At 43.7% G+C, this 20592-nt stretch overlaps 1 protein-coding gene across 4 annotated transcripts in view; it reads right to left on the bottom strand.

The window, feature by feature from the left end:
• The window catches only part of reln (reelin), a 117160-nt gene extending 96568 nt beyond the window's left edge, over window positions 1-20592 (bottom strand). For all 4 annotated transcript variants that reach the window (XM_052530757.1, XM_052530759.1, XM_052530755.1 and 1 more), the window contains exon 1: window positions 20230-20592. In XM_052530757.1, the coding sequence (XP_052386717.1) occupies window positions 20230-20461 (232 nt within the window). In that variant the 5' untranslated portion in view covers window positions 20462-20592. The remainder of the gene's footprint in view (window positions 1-20229) is intronic.

Genomic DNA, 20592 nt, shown 5'->3' with positions numbered 1-20592 from the left:
ATAACCTAGAACACTGTCTAAGACTTGATGGTTGCTCTGTCAATTCTTCGTCATCAGTTAGGAACCTAGGTGTGCTACTTGATCGCAATCTTTCCTTAGAAAGCCACGTTTCTAGCATTTGTAAAATTGCATTTTTCCATCTCAAAAATATATCTAAATTACGGCCTATGCTCTCAATGTCAAATGCAGAAATGTTAATCCATGCATTTATGACTTCAAGGTTAGATTATTGTAATGCTTTATTGGGTGGTTGTTCTGCACGCTTAGTAAACAAACTACAGCTAGTCCACAATGCAGCAGCAAGAGTTCTTACTAGAACCAGGAAGTATGACCATATTAGCCCGGTCCTGTCCACACTGCACTGGCTCCCTATCAAACATCGTATAGATTTTAAAATATTGCTTATTACTTATAAAGCGCTGAATGGTTTAGCACCTCAGTATTTGAATGAGCTCCTTTTACATTATACTCCTCTACGTCCGCTGCTTTCTCTAAACTCAGGCAATTTGATAATACCTAGAATATCAAAATCAACTGCGGGCGGCAGATCCTTTTCCTATTTGGCTCCTAAACTCTGGAATAACCTACCTAACATTGTTCGGGAGGCAGACACACTCTTGCAGTTTAAATCTAGATTAAAGACCCATCTCTTTAACCTGGCATACACATAACATACTAATATGCTTTTAATATCCAAATCCGTTAAAGGATTTTTAGGCTGCATTAATTAGGTAAACCGGAACCGGAAACACTTCCCATAACACCCTATGTGCTTGCTACATCATTAGAAGAATGGCATCTACGCTAATATTAGTCTGTTTCTCTCTTATTCCGAGGTCACCGTAGCCACCAGATCCAGTCTGTGTCCAGATCAGAGGGTCACTGCAGTCACCCGGATCCAGTACGTATCCAGACCAGATGATGGATCAGCACCTAGAAAGGACCTCTACATCCCTGAAAGACAGCGGAGACCAGGACAACTAGAGTCCCAGATACAGATACTGTTTTCCTAATGAATGTTGTTCAGTTGCTTTGACGCAATCTGTTTTGTTTAAAGCGCTATATAGATAAAGGTGACTTGACTTGACTTGAATTTAATATTTAAGTATACAGTTTGGGGATTTTAACCAATAAGGCAACTGATCCTCTGTTGAAACAAAAAAACCTGCATGCAGCAGCTGTTCATTTAGCTAGTCCTAGTGAACGATACATGCTCATCATCACAAAAAAATCACAAAAACCCACATTAGGTCAAGGAAGCAGCAACCTATCATGCTCTCAAATGGTCTGCAAATCCACAAATCAAGTGCATCACTTGGAAGCATCAAATGGAAATGGAATATGATTTTACATGATCATATTTTACATTACATTATGACTTGATTTTACATCAAGTCCATCACTCACTACTCAGTCAATTACAATTTCAATTAAGCACAGATTTTTTTTGCTACTACATAAAGTACATATTCTTCCTTAGCAAATGCATGCATTGCTCCAAGCCTGTTTCTCATTGATTTGTACAAACTGAAGAACGAGACAAAATTATTGTTTATTGTAATCAACAAGATGGCACAGATGTGGTCCGGAGACACTGAATGAAGAATAACCCAGAACCTGCTTGAAGAGAGCAGATGTGTGTCCAGGAGGCAGCACAGATGGCAGCCATCAAAAAGACATGTTCAGATGGAGGACGAGGATCTCACTGAACACTGAGAAATACACTTTAAACGAGTGTGAGATTGACAGAGAAGGGGAAGAGACAGACTACATTGACGTTCTGAGTCTGTGATGAACATACAACAGCAAATGTAACCGAGACAAAAAAATATATATATATAAAAAAACCCTGCTTAGTCAATTTAATATAAATAATAATAAAAGAGCTAATGAAACACCATTCTTAAACATTTTCACAACTTAGTTTCAATGCATGCTTTTGTTTCTTTTGGCATTATAATGTAGCATTGCTGAAACTGGGCAGAGTTTCGTGGAGCTTGTGCTTCAGTTGAAGATGTGTTCATGGCTGCTGTCCACATCTCAATTCATTTCAGTATTTGAGCACAGTAAAAGCTCTTCACTACTTCATGAATAGACTGGTAATTGTTGAGACAAGCATTTTTTTCTGACAAGAAATGTGTTTCAAAACCACAAGCCAACAGCAGATCTGCTCTGAAAGCCTGCTGTGGGTTTAACCAACTGTTTGACAAAATCCCAGGCAGACAGATCATGAAATAGTCAAAGAAAATCATCATTAATAATATTAGTTCTAGTTTGATTATTATTTTACAAAAACAAATTACTAGAGACTCTCACTATTTCTTTCTTTATGAGGATTCAAGGGAGAGGTGTGAGCACTATGTGTGTGTAAGAGTGTGTGTAGTTTGTCTAGACGTGGATACACTCTGGATTAAAAACATATCCCTCGTTCCTGCCTCTCTCCCCCGGTGCCAGCTTCAATAATTCATCCTCTTACTGCCAGTGTAATATCTAGTCCTCTCGCTCTCCATTTTTCCTCTTTTTTTTTTTAGTTTTTAACTACATCGTTCCTTACCTCGCTTTCTAAATAAGTGCAACTCAGTATGTATGGATCAGGATGATTGCTTTACATCCAGTTCATTCACATTTATTAAGTCAGGATATCAATGAGAGAAATACATTGTGGACACATTGTCAGCCCAAGACAATTTCGGTCTTTTCTTCATACAAAGCTATCATTCAGTTTCAGAAGACGGTGAATATAGCACACATAGTCATATTGCCTGCATTTAAGGTGCTTTAATAGTATTTTTCTCCTTTTTGGAGTTTAAAAGTGCCTTTTATTTATGCAGATACAGGCCGTAAATAACGAGGGAATTAATATTGGCAGAATTTTTATTTTTGAGTGAACTATTCCTTTCAACGTTAAGAAAATGCACATGCATGTTGACAAATTCAGATCCCAAATAGCGTTCGCTCTCCTCACACGAGGCACCTCGGGCTCAAAGCATCGCTCCCTCAAGAGCACACAGCTTTTCATGCAGGAGAAGCGTTCGGAGGCGGGTGGGAGTGCAATGCGAGCGATTGGGCCAAGAGGTTATTATGAGCAACAAACAGCACAGTGGAGGAAGGCGAAAACAGGGATGGAGGGACGTCTGGAGAGGCCCGTGGAAAAAGAGTGATCGATGAAAATGAAAGACGTAAATAATTCAGAAATCCATCTGAAAGGGAGCAGAAGCGGGGGAAGGGAGGAGAAAAGAGGAGACCTGGTAAGAGTAACTCATAAAAACAGACGTATTCACCTGCGGGGGTTTGTATGCGCACAAAGCTGTGCTTTGATGAGAACTCTTAACATTCACTCCACACCCGCACACACTCAAACTCTCCCGATGAGCAGTATTTGACTGTCTTTAGCAGAAAGAGAGACGACGTGTTGCTGGGAGGAAGAGATGCAGCACATACGTCAACACAACATAGTAAATGACCCGAAACGTGCCTGCCATCCTCCAGTCTTTGTGTGATCTCTTCCATCTAGTCTTGTCCATCCAAGCTGTTCTCTTCCTTTATCTCTATACTGTCCTCTCCATCATGCAATATAGATGGTGCGATGTAGTACGCCTCATTACCAACACTCACCACCCCACTCCTACTCAAGTATTGATAAACCTCGGGCCTCGAAAGCATCCCTGGACTCGCTGGCATTAACAGAGGGGGCTGTTTTCTGTTGTAGAAGAATAGAAAACAGAAGAAAGAAGTGCAGGAGTGACGTTTCTTGAACCATTTTCTGAAAGAGGCTGTGAGCCACTGAGGTTCAGCAGGTTCAGACACGGATGGCTCTATATGTGTGTTGCTGTCATCTGAACAGCACCTGGTGGCACCCTGACGCCAGACGCAGGAGCAGAGGAGTGAAGCGAGAGCAGTTGGCAGGACTGGGCATTACCTCACTCCTAGTTAACAGCATGGCAGAGGAACAACGCCTGCCAGTGTGTGCAATGAAAATCAAACCTTAATGTGCACGAGTGCAACAGTCACTCCTAGCTGAGCAAGTTTTATTGGTACAGCATGTATATATAGCTACAGAGCAGCTACTCCAGTGAGCAAGGCAGAGAAGGCTGTAGAACAGAAGAAGAAAAACAACTCCACAAGATTTGTACACAAAGAACCTTGGGAGGAACCGAACTACTGGTAGGATCAGCGACACAGATGAGTGCTGGATCAAACTCACTGGGGACTGGATATATATGAGCTCCTGATCCTGTACATCACAAACATAACTGTGATTCCAGCCTGTCACACCTGTGACCCCTCCACAGATTTAGGAAAATTATGTTTCAGCCATAAAAACCTCAGTGCTATACTTTCACCTGTGTGTATGTCAGAAGATAGAGGCACTCGCAATATGAAGGAAACGTAACCCAGGGTCCATCTGAGCAGCATTTGACATCCCACTGGAAGCATGGTGTGCCCTTGAGAAGCCGGAAGCGTGGAGAGGCCACCAGCAGTGACTCGGTCCATCTGTTCCCCGGCCGGGCCAGTCTCAGAGCCATCTCCCTGCCTCTCAGGCCGAATCCTGCTGAACCAGGGACCTGCGGTTGAAGACACCGGGCTTCTCCGTATCAGTCAGCATCGGTGTGGAATGTGTGATGAGTTTACGTGTGTCAGTGACAGCTGGATAGGACTTATCAAACTGTGATGATTCTCTTGCGTAACCCTCTCTCGCCTCTCTGCCCTGCTGGCCGTGCCATCTGCTGTTGTGAGGGCCTGTTGCTGTCAAACACGCTCGATCGCTCTAACAAACATTAACAGGTCGACTTCCTGAGCAACAGCTTCTTTAATGATGCTCCTAACCTCTTAATAGATGCCACCTCCCTTCACATTTGCTCCGAACACGAGTACAAACAAAACAGAAGGCAGAAGGGATTGAGCTATTTTGATGTTTGCTATTCTGTAGCGAAAGTTGAAAGCTTAAAACATATGAAACATGCAGCTTTTATAGAAAAACAGTTTTAAGTTGTGCAACCTCTGATCTGGTTAATATCTCACTTGAAACAGAGCATGACGTGTCACACTAATGAGAACTACAATAACAACATTTACTCAAGATAGCTGCTCTGAGCTTGAGTTGATTATTGGGTGAATAACCAAACTTAGGCTTGTTATCAAATGGCCTGCAATAATATAAGCAGCGTATTCAGGCATCAAACTTGTTTTCCGTTTATTCAACTCTTGATACACTACATAGCCAAAAGCAGATGGAAACTCCCTTCTAACCTGGCGTTTCCAGTCATTTTGTAATCATACACATACTGTAGAAGTGTTTCTTTTCCATCATGTCAGTGCCCTTGTGCACAAAGCGAGCTCTATAAAGAAATGGAGTCTGCTGGGGAAGAGCTGGCCTGCACAAAAACCAGACCAGAAATCAAACTAAAAAAATGTTAGTCTGTCTATTTTGGGGGTTACAGCTGGACTTTCATTGTCCAGGAACAGGGTCAGAGATCTCCAGCATATAGGGACACCAATGTAATGCTCAAAAGATGCACAGTAGTACCATAGAATAGTAACATGTACCCTTACCATGAACCTTTTAGGATTAGATAAGGAACTGCTCCAGTGAACAGGTCAGGGCCTGACATCACTGATGCTCTTGTATCTTAACCATTTAATTTGAAAAGCTTGACTAAAAGCACGTCGGCGTCCCTGTGCTTCTACAGCAGCTCCCACTCTCCTGGGAAAGCCTTCAACTTGATGTTGAACACCGATGCAGGGATTTTTCTAATGTTCAGACGCAAGAGCATCAGTGAGCTCTATTCTCTAAGCTGAAAGGTAAAGTCAACAACAAAAAATCTCAGACCAGCAACTATCATTGATTTGTGAAAATGCACAGATGTACCCTGGGGAGTTAAACATGTGAGCTGAAGGTGAACTGTATTCTGTGGACTGTTTCCTGCTATCTAAAAATGTATTCATGAAATGCACTGACAGTATTCAAATAGATGATCCGGCATGTGTGCTCCCGGAGTCAGTGACAGTCTTCAGTCTCTGAAGCTTAATTCCTGTGAGATTTCCCGTAGGTTTACGCTCCCACAGCCCGATGCGGAGGGAAAGGGATTCTGGGACAGTGATATGCAGAAAACTCGCTGCATTAGAAATGAACTCCACAAATAAATCTGCTCTAACCCCTCTTTTTGGAAAAACCACCCAATTCAATTGCACTGCTGTGTTGCTTTCCTCCTTTCTCGTGATCGAAAATGACAAAACTAACAAGCATTTTTGAGAGGGAAAAAATGAGCGTTTTCAGGATTATTCGGTTCAGGATCTCTGCCAGCACGAGCTTGAATGTCTGCGCTCAGCAAGACGACTGTAATCACTTCCATGTGCTGAAACACTGCAACAGTTCACAGTTAAAGCCTTCGCTAACACTTTCTATGAAGCCTGTACTTATAATACATTATAAGGGTATTCTTAAGGAATTATAATGAATGCATGATGCATTATAAAAAACCTTATAATACAGTATATCAACTCATGAATAATAATAACAACAATTATAATACATCATAATACATATTTGTGGTAATAAGTTTAAGAATATGATTATTTATAACACACAATGAACACCATTTTACATCTCCTTCATTTACAGTATAATGGTTTGGATCATATCTTGACATTATTTCAGATCTGCACAGTATCTCACTACAGCTAGTGACTGGTTAGATGAAGAGTTATTAGAGTCTTTCTCTGGAGCTAATGTTAATTAATTGATGTGAGCTTAATACTCCTACTGACAAAAACAAAAACCAACATTGTTTTATATGGTTATATTTTATTTTGATTGTTCACTTAACCAATCGACTATAAACAATTTTGCAGCTACATGCCAACTAACTCTCATTAGAGTATTAATATGCTCAAGAATGGATGAATCTAGTCTGGTAGAATAAGACACTTATAGTCAGTTTATCAGTTGCTTGACCATCAAAATAAAGTGTTAGCATATGATTCAAGTAGCAGACACACTAATACTCTAATGACCGCTAGTTGATATAGCTGCAGAGTTAATTATCAACAGCTGTCTAAAGGGTACCACCAAAATAATCAAACTGATATTACAATACAAATAGTTCAAAGCAAATGTGTCATATCACACATTCATCTGATCTGATATATGATCTTATGGCTGTTTGAGAGAAAACAATTTTTTTTAATATTATTATTACTACTTATAAGTGGAATTTGACCACTGTAAGTAAAGTAGCATCAGAAAAAATGGCAAGATATGAGACTTATAATACATTATAACTAAGAGAAATGTAATCCATTGTAATGTTGATGCTATTTGTTCATTGTGTTATAAATCATCATACTCTTAAATGCTATAAACACAAATATTTAAATATTATAATATATTAAAACTGTTCTTATGAATATTCATGAGATGATACAACATATACTTTCTTTTTTTATGCATTACGCATTCATTTTAACGCCTTAAGAATACCCTCATAATGTATTATAATTACGGGCTTCATAGAAAGTGTTACTAAACCTTCAATGCAATGACGACAGATAGTCAGATGGATAGACAGATGATCTTACACCTGGTGATAAAATACTGTCTCTCGTAGAAAACAGGAAATGTCTAAATGAGGTCAGTTTGTCGACCCCTGACACACACCCACACAAGCCAGAACATTTCCTTCTCCAGAGCTGCATCTATTCCTCATGGACAGATAAAACTCTCACAGCCACTAAACACCCAGAGCTCTGTTCCATAAACACACTCCAAACACGCTGAGGAAACTGTTGGGAAATTCATTGTGAAACACAGAGAAACTCAGCCAGGGCTTGTGTGGTGTTTTTCTTTATCTTCATGCCTGTATTTCAGTCACAGAGGACGGCTGGGAAAAAGCTCTCACTTGCAGTATGTGATCTGGACACTGAAGTTTGCACTAAACTTCACAGTCCGAATTCTCAATTATTTTAGTGAAGCACCTGAATTAACCCAACTTGGACTGGATAACTGTGGTTGTTGTTGTTTTTAAAGTGGCCGTGTTTATAACCCGTGCTTTAGCTCAGTGGTTGACTGACAGATGAAGGCTTTGAACATCACACAGTGTGGCTGAATTAGAAAGGATTTTGGACTGTTTATTCAGCGTCTGAAACAGATGTTGAGAGCGGGCGTAAACCAGATGTTTCAGCTGATTAGCTGTTTGAAAACACATGCATCATCACAAATTAATGCTAAATCTATTAGGAATTTTTTAATGGATCTACCCTGTGAAATATTTGGTTATAGTATAAGTGCAATAGAACATTTTCAGCACACACATCTAAAAAACATGATTCCTGGGAGAGAAAAGATCTGTGTATGAAACAAAAGCAGAGACAAGATAAAAGAGAATAGTAAATCACTTTCACCTGCCTTGCTCTTGGCGCGGCCCTTCTTAGGTCTGATATTTCAAACTGCAGTTTTTATGAGCTCAACGCTGCACATTAGCACATTATCTATATTCTACTCATTCACAGAGTATGCAAACATCAGCCACAGCTCGGTTACACCGGAGTACTTTCCTCTAGTGAAGAAATTCAGTCTTTTAGTGTTTTTTAAGTAAGATCCACCAACATCAGCCAGTTCTGCCACACTGTTCCCCAAAACTTCCAGTATATGGAAATAATATTTTATTAATCTGAATACAAATAGATGATTTGGGAACGTGTTCTATTTACACAACTCTCACATAACTAACATGATCTGAGCTAATTTTGTCTAGAAAGCAAACAAAGTGGGAGTGCTACTGTAATTACAATAACCACTCTCATTTCCGACTATTGTTGTTTCACACAGAACGTGGCCTCTGGAATCTCTTTTTCAGCTTGAGCTCTCGGGGTAATGTTCATGAGACCTGGAGCTGTGTGAATGGTTTGAGAGCTGAAGAGTGAGGGCATGGGAGGTACGGGACGTTATTTGACAAACACACAACCATTGTCATTTGGTGCGATCCCTCCATTGACATGAAGCACACAATCTTAAGTTTAAAGCCATTAACTGATCCTACTGATCGAATAAATGCATCTATTGATTCTGAACAGGTACCAGCTTCCAGCGTCACAGTTCAGTCCCTCACTGTTTGTTTGGCGGCTCATCTGCCAGTGAAAGGCGCTCGAACGCTTCTGTGTTGTGGTGAAGGTCTGAATGTTATCAGCTGTTATGACACGCTGCCCAAGGCTGTGATTATTGTGAGTTTTATCAGCTCTAGTCTGTTGTGTGTTGGGAAACTTAAGAAGACATACAGCATTTTTGCATTAGTTAGACTAAAACAGTTTATCTTCAAAATATCAATACGATTGCAAATGTGATATTGATTTTATACAGCAGTTCAATAAACAATATTTTAATATTTGGAATTACGTTCTAGACACATATTTATCATAATAGTTTTTTCTCTATTTCTCCCAAAAATACTAACAAACAAACCCACAGAAGCAACACTGCACGTCTCAGAGCGACAGAGCGGCGCTTTGTTATTAAATTAATCTGCGTTTTGAATGAATTGGGTGTGTCAATGAATTAATTGCCCATTCAAAAAGAACTCACTTCATTTCTGCATGAATGAGCCATTTAATCGCCAGTGATTACTCTTTCAATGACAATGAGGAGCTTGAGCGTAAACTGATCACAATTTTAGAGAAGCAATTCATAATCTGTAATTCAGCACTAACAAGCACAACAGCGATGACCCCTGCGTTCAGCAGCCCTGAAGAACATTTCACTCATTAGAGACCACTGGATCGTTTCATTTCTAAATGCAGAGACTGAAATTGCTGCTTGGAAAAGCGTACAGATGGCCTGCAGGTCGCTCTGCACACTGGCATCATCACTGCCCATTTTGTATTGAGTTTAATGACGACCTGGCACAGTATTAGCATCTCTCTGGCATGTTCGACTGCCATCATCACTATCCAGGGTGAAGCCCATAGCCAGATGCATCGGATTAATTCTGAGCCGTGTTTCACTGTCACATTCGCAGCCAAACAGGCAGCCGTCAGCGCAGGCCCTGCCCATTAAGCAGCTATCACATTATGCAGAAACCCATCACAATGGGCTGCAAAACAGTTCATGAATTACTGCTTCATAGCTATGGAAAATATCTCCAGTGCATTCATTTGGTTCCACTGAGAGGAGTAATTTTTCGTTATCTAATGCCTCACAAATGTGCAGTCTGAACTTGTTCAATGTCAGAGAATGGGCTCTGTAATCTAAAATGCATTTTATTACATCTGAATTGCTCACACCTGCTATTAACATCCTCTGAAACCTTTCCTGATCCAATTTCTCGAATCACTCATGAAATCAGAGGCCTCCCCTTCATTCAGTCAGATCGCAGCTGGTCAGATCTTAATATGGTTAGTAAACAGGCAATTAGCTTCACCTTTGAGACTCTCCTGCATCAACAGATGACAAGCATGATTCAGAGAGTTATTCTGTTGTTTAAAGGGGGGGTGAAATGCTCGTTTTCACTCAATATCATGTTAATCTTGAGTACCTATAGAGTAGTACTGCATCCTTCATAACTCCAAAAAGTATTTAGTTTTATTATATTCATAAGAGAAAGATAGTCTGTACCGATTTTTCCCGGAAAAACACGAGCGCCTGGAGGCGTGATGTGTGGGCGGAGCTAAAGAATCACGAGCGCCAGTTGCTTTGAGAGTGTTTGGAAGCTGTGACAGCTGTGAAGGCTGAAACTGAACAAGAGCAGCAGCAGCAAGGACTCGCTCGAGCGGGGCTCGAACCCGGGTCTCCGATGGGAGGCGGACGCACTAACAAGGAGGCAGAGATATTTGAAGCAGTTTTACTCACAGCCTGTGGTTCCAACACACAATCGTGACCCTTTTTCGTTGGGATTGCATCATCCATCCATCCATCCATCCATCATCTTCCGCTTATCCGGGGCCGGGTCGCGGGGGCAACAGTCTAAGCAGAGACGCCCAGACTTCCCTCTCCCTAGCCACTTCCTCCAGCTCTTCCGGGGGGACCCCGAGGCGTGTCCTAGGTCTTCCCCGGGGCCTCCTCCCGGTGAGACGTGCCTGGAACACCTCCCTGGGAAGGCGTCCAGGAGGCATCCGAAATAGATGCCCGAGCCACCTCAGCTGGCTCCTCTCGATGTGGAGGAGCAACGGCTCTACTCTGAGCTCCTCCCGAGTGACCGAGCTTCTCACCCTATCTCTAAGGGAGCGCCCAGCCACCCGACGGAGAAAGCTCATTTCGGCCGCCTGTATCCGGGATCTTGTCCTTTCGGTCATGACCCACAGCTCATGACCATAGGTGAGAGTAGGAACGTAGATTGACCGGTAAATCGAGAGCTTTGCCTTACAGCTCAGCTCCTTCTTCACCACGACAGACCGGTACAGCGACCGCATTACTGCAGAAGCTGCACCGATCCGTCTGTCAATCTCACGTTCCATCCTTCCCTCACTCGTGAACAAGACTCCAAGATACCTGAACTCCTCCACTTGAGGCAGGAACTCTCCACCAACCTGAAGTGGGCAATCCACCCTTTTCCGACTGAGAACCATGGCCTCGGACTTGGAGGTGCTGATTCTCATCCCAGCCGATTCACACTCGGCTGCAAACCGTCCCAATGCACACTGAAGGTCCTGGTCTGAGGAGGCCAACACAACAACATCATCCGCAAAAAGCAGCGACGAAATCGTATGGTCCCCAAACCGGACACTCTCCGGCCCTTGGCTGCGCCTAGAAATTCTGTCCATAAAAATTATGAACAGAACCGGTGACAAAGGGCAGCCCTGCCGGAGTCCAACATGCACCGGGAACAGGTCTGACTTACTGCCGGCAATGCGAACCAAGCTCTTGCTCCGGTCGTACAGGGACCGAACAGCCCTAAGTAGGGAGCCACCGACCCCATACTCCCGGAGCACCCTCCACAGGATGTCGCGAGGAACACGGTCGAATGCCTTCTCCAAATCCACAAAACACATGTGGACTGATTGGGCAAACTCCCATGAACCCTCCAGCACCCTGGAAAGGGTATAGAGCTGGTCCAGTGTTCCACGACCGGGACGAAAACCACACTGTTCCTCCTGGATCCGAGGTTCCACTATCGGCCGAATTCTCCTCTCCAGTACCCTGGCATAGACTTTCCCAGGGAGGCTGAGAAGTGTGATCCCCCTATAGTTGGAACACACTCTCCGGTCCCCCTTCTTGAAAAGAGGGACCACCACCCCGGTCTGCCAGTCCAGAGGTACTGTCCCCAACCGCCATACGATGTTGCAGAGGCGTGCCAGCCAAGACAGCCCCACAACATCCAGAGACTTGAGGTACTCGGGGCGGATCTCGTCCACCCCCGGTGCCTTGCCACCGAGGAGCTTTTTAACTACCTCGATGACTTCAGCCCGGGTGATGGACGAGTGCTCCTCCGAGTCCCCAGCCACTGCTTCCTCAACGGAACACAACTCGGTGGGATTGAGAAGATCCTCGAAGTATTCCTTCCACCGCCCGACGATATCCCCAGTTGAGGTCAACAGGTGCCCATCTCTACTGTAAACAGTGTTGGTAGGGCACTGCTTCCCCCTCCTGAGGCGTCGAACAGTTTGCCAGAATCTCTTCGAGGCCAACCGATAGTCCTTCTCCATGGCCTCACCGAACTCCTCCCAGGCCCGAGTTTTTGCCTCCACGACTACCCGGGCTGCAGTCCGCTTGGCCTGCCGGTACCTGTCAGCTGCCTCCGGAGTCCCACAAGCCATCCAGGCCCCATAGGACTCCTTCTTCAGCTTGACAGCATCCCTTACTTCCGGTGTCCACCACCGGGTTCGGGGATTGCCGCCTCGACAGGCACCGGAGACCTTACGGCCACAGCTCCGAGCAGCCGCAGCGACAATGGAGGTGGAGAACATGGTCCACTCGGACTCAATATCTTTTCAATATCAATAAGGATTGCATCATCCTTAAGAAATAAACGATACGCAAATCCGTCGTCAAACTGGGCTTTGTTTGTAAAACAAGCATTTTAGAAATGCAGGGAACAAACACAAACACTTACACAACTCCGTTGATGCTCTGTAAAAATAAACTCCACCCACTGGTCCCTTAATGCTGTTTCTCTTTTGGTAATCTGTGCAGGGTTGTCTTGTCCTGGCAACCAAAAACTTGATTTTTGAAACTTTGTCCATGTTTAGCATGGAAATCCAACTCTTTAACAGTGTAAAAAACTCAGTATGCATGAAATAGCATTTCACCACCCCCTTTAATGATGTGAAACCGAACAAGCCAGCGCAAGAGAGTTTTGCTTTATAGGGCTGCAACAAATAATCTCGATAACTGATGGTAATCAATAATGAGAATAATCAAATTTATGTGGAAAACTTCCGCCTGTCCCGTTACTTTACAGCAGCGAATAGCGCATTTCTATAGACAAAACACATCTGAAAAACGTTGGCTCTGACATTGTGATACAATTCCCCCAAACCCGTGATCTCTGGTTTTTTCACTATGTGGGTGAAGTCTGTGTGTTACGCGTCAGCACTGATTGTTTCTTGTGGGCGTCTCCTCTAATTGTCATCAGCAACAGCTGTCACTCATTACTCCTCCCTATATATTACCCTGTCTAGCGTCTTGTGTTTGTCAGAGCGTTGTTTCCTGTTACTCGTCTGATGTTTTGCTCTCTTGTGTGTTTCTGCATGTCCATTTCTCCCCGGAAACCCATCCACTCATCGCATCTCACCATCGGATCATCACTTACCTCTCAGCTCGATTCCCCGCAGTTCCTGTGTCACCGTCTCCTGCTGCCAACTCATCACCACACTTCGGATCCTCCATTCACCTGCATCTTCCTGGACTGTGTATCCCCGACCAAGTATCATCTGTGTTTCCATCTTCATGTACTGTGTCATTCATATCATTAAATATTAATTTACTCGCACTTGTTTCCTGCCACTCCTTTCACTAGTCGTTACAGAACGCTCTGACCCACCATGGAAGCAACTAGCACCACTTCACTCTCCGACTTCATCCACCACAGAGTCAACCGCATGGATCAGCAGCAGGAGAGTATTGTAAACACCGAATGCGCGATCCAAGAGCTGGTGACACAGGTGTCCGAGCTCACCTAGCGGATCCATCAGCTCACCTCTCCCGCTGTGCCACCCACACCGCCTCCACCGCCCACCCCCCGGGAGGTCTCCCATGACCACTTCCAGCCAGAGCCGCGACTTCCGGTGCCAGAGAGTTACGCCGGTGAGCCTGACTTTGCAGAACTTACATCAACAAGTGTTCCATGCACTTTGCCTTACAACCCTGCACCTTTGCGACGGAAGAGTCCAAGGTTGCGTTTGCGCTCACTTTGCTTTCTGGCAGGGCCGGCGGTGTGGGAGAACCATCATCCGTGTTGCCTCATTCCATGCCCTCTCCGAGGAGATGAAGAGGGTATACACGTCACTCACACCACTGAACCCATAACTCTGCTCACCTCAGGAAACCACACCGAAACCTTTTATTTGATGGACTCCCCGTCGCTCCCTTTGTTTTAGGTCACCGCTGCTTGGTCAAACACAGTCCACAAGTGGATTGGGGTTCCAACACCGTCACTTTGTGCAGTGAAAGTTGTCATGAGTCTTGTCTGGTTTTTGCTTGTCCTGTTGTGCCTTTTTCTGTCTTTCTGGAGGAGACCATGGTTTTTTCGAACCTGCCCGCAGAGTAATTTAGTAAGTGTTCAGTAAGTCCTGCACTGCTTCTCTTCCTCCGCATCATCCCTACGACTGTGTGATAGACTTAGTGCCAGGTAAGTCTCTGCCTAAGGGCAAGCTTTACTCTCTTTCTAATCCGGAGAGGGAGGCCATGGAGAAATACATTTCTGATTACTTGGCATCAAGGTTCATCCTCCCTTCCTCTTCTCCAGCGGGGGCGGGATTCTTTTTTGTGGGTGAGAAGGATGGTTCTCTGCGACCTTGTATTGACTACTGAGAGCTGAACAACATCACGATACAGAACACCTATCCTTTGCCATTGATTTCTTCAGCTTTCGAGAGGTTACAGGGAGCATCCATATTCACAAAACTGGATTTACTTAATGCTTATCATTTGGTCTGCATTAGGAAGGGGAATGAGTGGAAAACACCCTTAAAGGGCACTTTGAATATTTGGTGATGCCGTTCCGGGTCTCCAACTCGCCAGGAGTTTTCCAAGAACTCGTTAATGACATGTTGAGAGACATGGTAGATCATTTTATATATGTTTACCTGGATGACATACTGATTTTTTCTTCATCTCTCCAGGAAAATGTGCAACACATCAGACGAGTGCTCCAAAGATTACTTGAGAGTGTTCTTTTTGTCAAGGCGGAGAAATGCGTATTCCATGCACGTCTGTTCCCTTCCTAGGGTATATCGTCTCATCCGAGGGAATTCGTATGGATCCTGACAAGGTTAAGGCTGTGATAGATTGGCCAAGTCCAGATTCCCGTAAGGCCCTACAGTGGTTTCTGGGGTTTGCCAACTTTTATTGACGTTTTACTCGTAATTTCAGCCAACTAGTCTCACATCTGATGGCCTTGACCTCCCCCAGTACTCCGTTCAGGTGGTCTAATGCAGCCGAAACTGCATTCACCAACCTCAAAAGCTGCTTCGTTTCGGCTCCCATCTTAGTAGCCCCTGATCCCACATGGCAGTTCGTGGTGGAGGTCTACGCATCAGAGGGGGAGTAGGTGCAGTTCTTTCCCAACATGTTGCCTCGGACGATAAGATGCATCCCTGCGCGTTTTTCTCCCATCGTTTATCTCCTGCTGAATGCAATTATGACATTGGTAACAGAGAATTGTTGGTTGTCAAATTAGCTTTAGAGTGGCATCACTGGTTGGAAGGGTCAGGGGTACCTTTCATTGTTAGGGCCGATCATAAAAACTTAGAATACATCAAAACTGCCAAAAGACTAAATTCCAGTCAGGCTCGGTGGGCATTTTTTCCGGCCGCTTTGAATTTTCTCTGTTGTACAGCCCGGGTTCCAAAAACGTTAAACCAGATTCTTTGTCATGTCTTTTTGATCCTTCCGAACGCCCGGTGACTCATGAGTGTATTTTACCTGAGAATATAGTCGTCTCAGCACTTGTATGGGAGGTCGAATCGAAGGACAATACGACCTTAGATGGGGTAATGCCTCCGCCCGGATGCCCACCGAATCGTTTATTTGTGCCGGAAGAGTTACGGTCCGAGGTTATTCAGTGGGGTCACTGTTCTAATGTTGCTTGTCATCCAGGGATAAGCCGAACCAAGGGTTTAGTTAAGCAACGATTCTGGTGGCCACTTATGGCTTGCGACGTTCACAATTTTGTTTTGGCTGGCTCAGTTTGCGCCAGTGGTAAGTCATCTAACCGACATCCAGATTAAACCAGTTTTTTCAACCGCTGTCTGTCCCATCAAGACCCTGGTTTTTTCATTTCATTTCATCCCCTTGTCCAAATTACCTACATCCAAGGAGACAGTGGTCACTGTCATTGATCATGTCTTTCGGTTACATGGCCTCCCGGTAGATGTGGTTTCTGACAGGGGATCCCAATTTGTATCCAAATTTTGGAAAGAATTTGGCAAATTGTTAGGAGCGATGGTTAGTCTGTCTTCGGGTTATCACCCTCAGAGTTATGGGCAATCTGACCGAGCCAACCAGGATTTAGAGAGAACGTTGCGAAGAATCCTTCTTCCTGGAGCCAAGAACTCTCTATGGTGGAGTACGCTCACAACTCGCTACCAGTGTCAGCTACGGGCCTCTCTCCATTTCAGTGTAGCTTAGGTTACCAGCCACCAGTTTTTCCCAGTTTGGAATCTGAAGTCACGGTCCCCTCTGCTCACGCGTTTGTCCAGAGGTGCCACCGCACTTGGACCAGAGCCCGCGAGACTCTGCTCCGGGTGAGGGAGCGCACTGAGGCCAAGGCCGATCACCACCGGTCGAAGCCTCCCGTATACGTCGTGGGTCAAAAAGTGTGGCTTTCTACTAACAACATTCGCTCCACTCCGTTTCTAATAAATTAGCTCCCAAATTTATTGGCCGGTTTCCTGTCACCAAGATCATTAGTCCGGTGACAGTCCGCCTCAAACTACCTCCAGCGTACATGAGGATTCATCCTGCCTTCCATGTGTCCAAAATTAAACCCGTGTTTTATTCACCATCGGATCATCACTTACCTCTCGGCTCGATTCCCCGCAGTTCCTGTGTCACCGTCTCCTGCTGCCAACTCATCACCACACTTCGGATCCTCCACTCACCTGCATCTTCCTGGACTGTGTATCCCCGACCAAGTATCATCTGTGTTTCCATCTTCATGTACTGTGTCATTCATATCATTAAATATTCATTTACTGGCATTTGCTTCCTGCCACTCCTTTCACTAGTCGTTACAACAGGTACGTCTGCAAGAGGTCTGTTAAAGATCACTTCATCTGGGAAGCATCTGCTGTGTTCAAACATCTGATAGACATCTTCACGATGTCAGGTTTACATTCATTATAAATCATTAACATCTTAAAGACTCTGGTCTGCATGGCAGCTTTCACAGAACCATTATTTTCATTGAAGCGTGCCCTGTTTCAAACTGGACTTCCAGTGTAAACCTCAAGCAAACTCACACGCATTTAACACATTTAGCCCCATCAGGTGATTTCCCAGTGCATAACTTATATTTGTTGCTTATATCCTTATCTGTATATATTAGAAAGTCATGAGTATTTCTATTTTGCTCAAGGACAGTAGCGAGTCTCTAAACTTCACAGACTTCAGTGAACGAGCGCTGGCACACATGCCAGAACGCTTTAATTCCCATTAAAATATAGGCTGCGTTAAATAAATATCAAACATTATTTTTAAGTTTTAAGTGCTACATTTAACACAAGTTACTGTATATTCATGAGAACAGTAGCCTAACAGCACAGGTACTGTTGTTTTGCAGTATAAATGTAAAATAATTCGTTCAAAAGCGTTTAGACTGATTCATTAAAAAACAAGTTTATTTTCATTCTGGTATGTGCCTTCAGTTCTGTCATCTTCTAATGAAGGAGACACTAATAGATTCCATCATTTGGGTGCGAAGACGGTAAATAAGTGCCTTGTTAGGCTGTAGTCCGCGGTCCATTAGACATTTCATCTGTTTCTCAGTGAATGTGGCCGAATGCTGACAAGAGAACATGAATCACACATTAGTATATCAATTCACAAATAGCATATCATGCTGAAATTCAGATCTGATTTCCCACGGGACATTAGAGCGTGTCAGACTGAGGTTATGGAACGGCTCAGCATCAGTGCTCTAGTGTAAAGCTCTTCAGTAAAGAATGAACAAGAAGCCCATCATGCAAAGTGGACAGAAAGAACAATGGCAAGTTTTATATCATATTGAGAAAAGTGCTCAGAGTTTAGTCTGCGATGATTTTAGGAAAGTGAAACACCAGACTCACCACGAGGATCCTTCAAACTTAACAAGGGGTTTGTTCAAATTCAAACATATATTCCTACAACCTCAGTTGTTCTCAATATTTCCTCTTTTTTTCACAGTTTTTAACATTAACTTAAAATATTTGTATTTTGTTACTCTATGCTTATTTACTTCTATTCCAATATAAACAATATAAATATATAAATTTCTGTCAGCGGGCTTGCGGAATAACAAATATCATTGTTGACAAGCACTTCTGCTGAATTATTTGAGAAATTAACTTCTCTAACGTCTCTAAACTCAGAAGGTCACGTGGATCATATGATTCACGTCTATTGATTAAAGATGCAACTGGCCTCAAGCCATGTAACCTCACTCCTAATAAAATACACTTCTGCCTTTTGGAGAAGGCTATACTTTCATCAAAACTGAAGATAAAATATCCATAGCATTTTTAGGACATTCTTTTCACATCGCTCAATGTGATGACTTCGCATCTGAAAATCATGCCAAACAGTAGCCTTATAACGAAGACATTTCTTTGTAGACATTTGACTGATGTTAGCAGTGTAAAACATTGCTCTGTATTTTCACATCCATCATTTACAGTGTTAACTGCATTTCCATCTGTCCTGTCCAGTCTCTCAGCATGACTATCTGTGTATTTGTTTCCAGTATATTAACACTCTATAAATTTGCAGCACTTTGGCTCGTTCTCTTTGTCTTTCAGCCCTTCCATCCCCTTTAATCCCCAGAATCCTCACGACCCCCGAACACACAAAGACACAGGCGCGTGTTTGAGAATGAACACGTCTCTGTAGATCTCACGGGTCTGGATGAGGAAGATAAAGCTGAGAACACAAGACCTCACGCTTCTCTCCTCACACAAAGACAGCGGCCGCTCTTCACAAGCATCAGAACACCAGCAGAAAGCAGAGTTTACATCCAGCGCTTCAGATATCGTGACAGTAAACATGAGCCGAGTGTGATTGTCTTGATTACAGGAGCGGTGTGTAATGTGTTGATTCAGAGAGTGTATACTGTGGCTGCACCTGTTGTGCTCTTGTGAGTTGTTTGTGAGAATCTAGCGCTTTTGGCCTCAGGATAACCCACCCACACATGAGCGCTGGGATCAGAAGAACGGAGGAAAGTGGAATAGAGCAGTTCAACTTCACATCAATACTTGTGCTCCGTTACATAAACACAATCATCTCTCACACACAGACTGCAAGCTACTCTCACATGCAACAACTTTGATTTTGCTGCTGGTTTTTCATCTTTACCTGCAATGAAATGTGTTTAAAAGCTTTTTTCAGACCATATATATCTTGTTTTAATTTAGCTTAACTGTACTAAAATAACTAAAACTACAACTGAAATGTAAATTAATAAAAACTACATAGATGCGTATATAAAACAAACCAAAACTACAAAGAATTACAAAAACTTTACAAAATTATTAAAAATATAAACATGAAAGCTGATTCAAAATATTAGTATCAATTATACTATCTAAATTATACTAAAACAGCACTTTTATAGAGAGCCTTGAAATGTGTTCACCTGAAAATATAACCTTGAAGAGCCATTTCAACCTGATCTACACTGAAAAACATTGCTGTAGGATTTATTTTGAGACAATTTTCACCCAGAAATGCTAGTAAAGGTCAAAATGATTAGAAAGAAGATCATACAAATAAATGTGAAATAGAGTTTTCTTGTAAGACGACTCCACTAACTGATTCCTGATGTTATGATGTTGATAGACTGAGATGTGAAGCAGATAAAGCGTGTGGAGCTGGACTCCTGGACTCACCCTGGTACTCCTGTCCTGGGACGTATGCTCCGGGGCTGCCCTGGATCTGGAAGGTGAGCAGCACCTCTCCTCCTCCCTCGGCCCCGGGGCCCTCCAGCTCTCCGTGGTGGGTGCACAGGAAGAAGAAGGGATTGAAGCGCGGGTAGAAGCCGGACGGAGAGCCTCCCAAATCCACGGCACCCGCTGACAGCAGCAGCAGAGCGCAGGAGAGAGCGGCCCGAACCCTGAACATCTCTGCTCCAGGAGCTCGAGGAGAGAGAGAGAGAGTGTGTGTGTGCACGGGGCCAGGTGTGTGTGAGTCTCACAGGTGTGTGTGTGTGTGTGTGTGTGTCTGTCCTCCCTTCACACGGGGAGTTCAGAGCC

Source organism: Carassius gibelio, chromosome A18 (assembly GCF_023724105.1).
Source record: "Carassius gibelio isolate Cgi1373 ecotype wild population from Czech Republic chromosome A18, carGib1.2-hapl.c, whole genome shotgun sequence".
In the NCBI taxonomy this organism is placed as follows: domain Eukaryota; kingdom Metazoa; phylum Chordata; class Actinopteri; order Cypriniformes; family Cyprinidae; genus Carassius; species Carassius gibelio.
The sequence above is the reverse complement of the archived record's forward strand: the minus strand, read 5'-3'. Positions and strand labels throughout refer to the sequence as shown.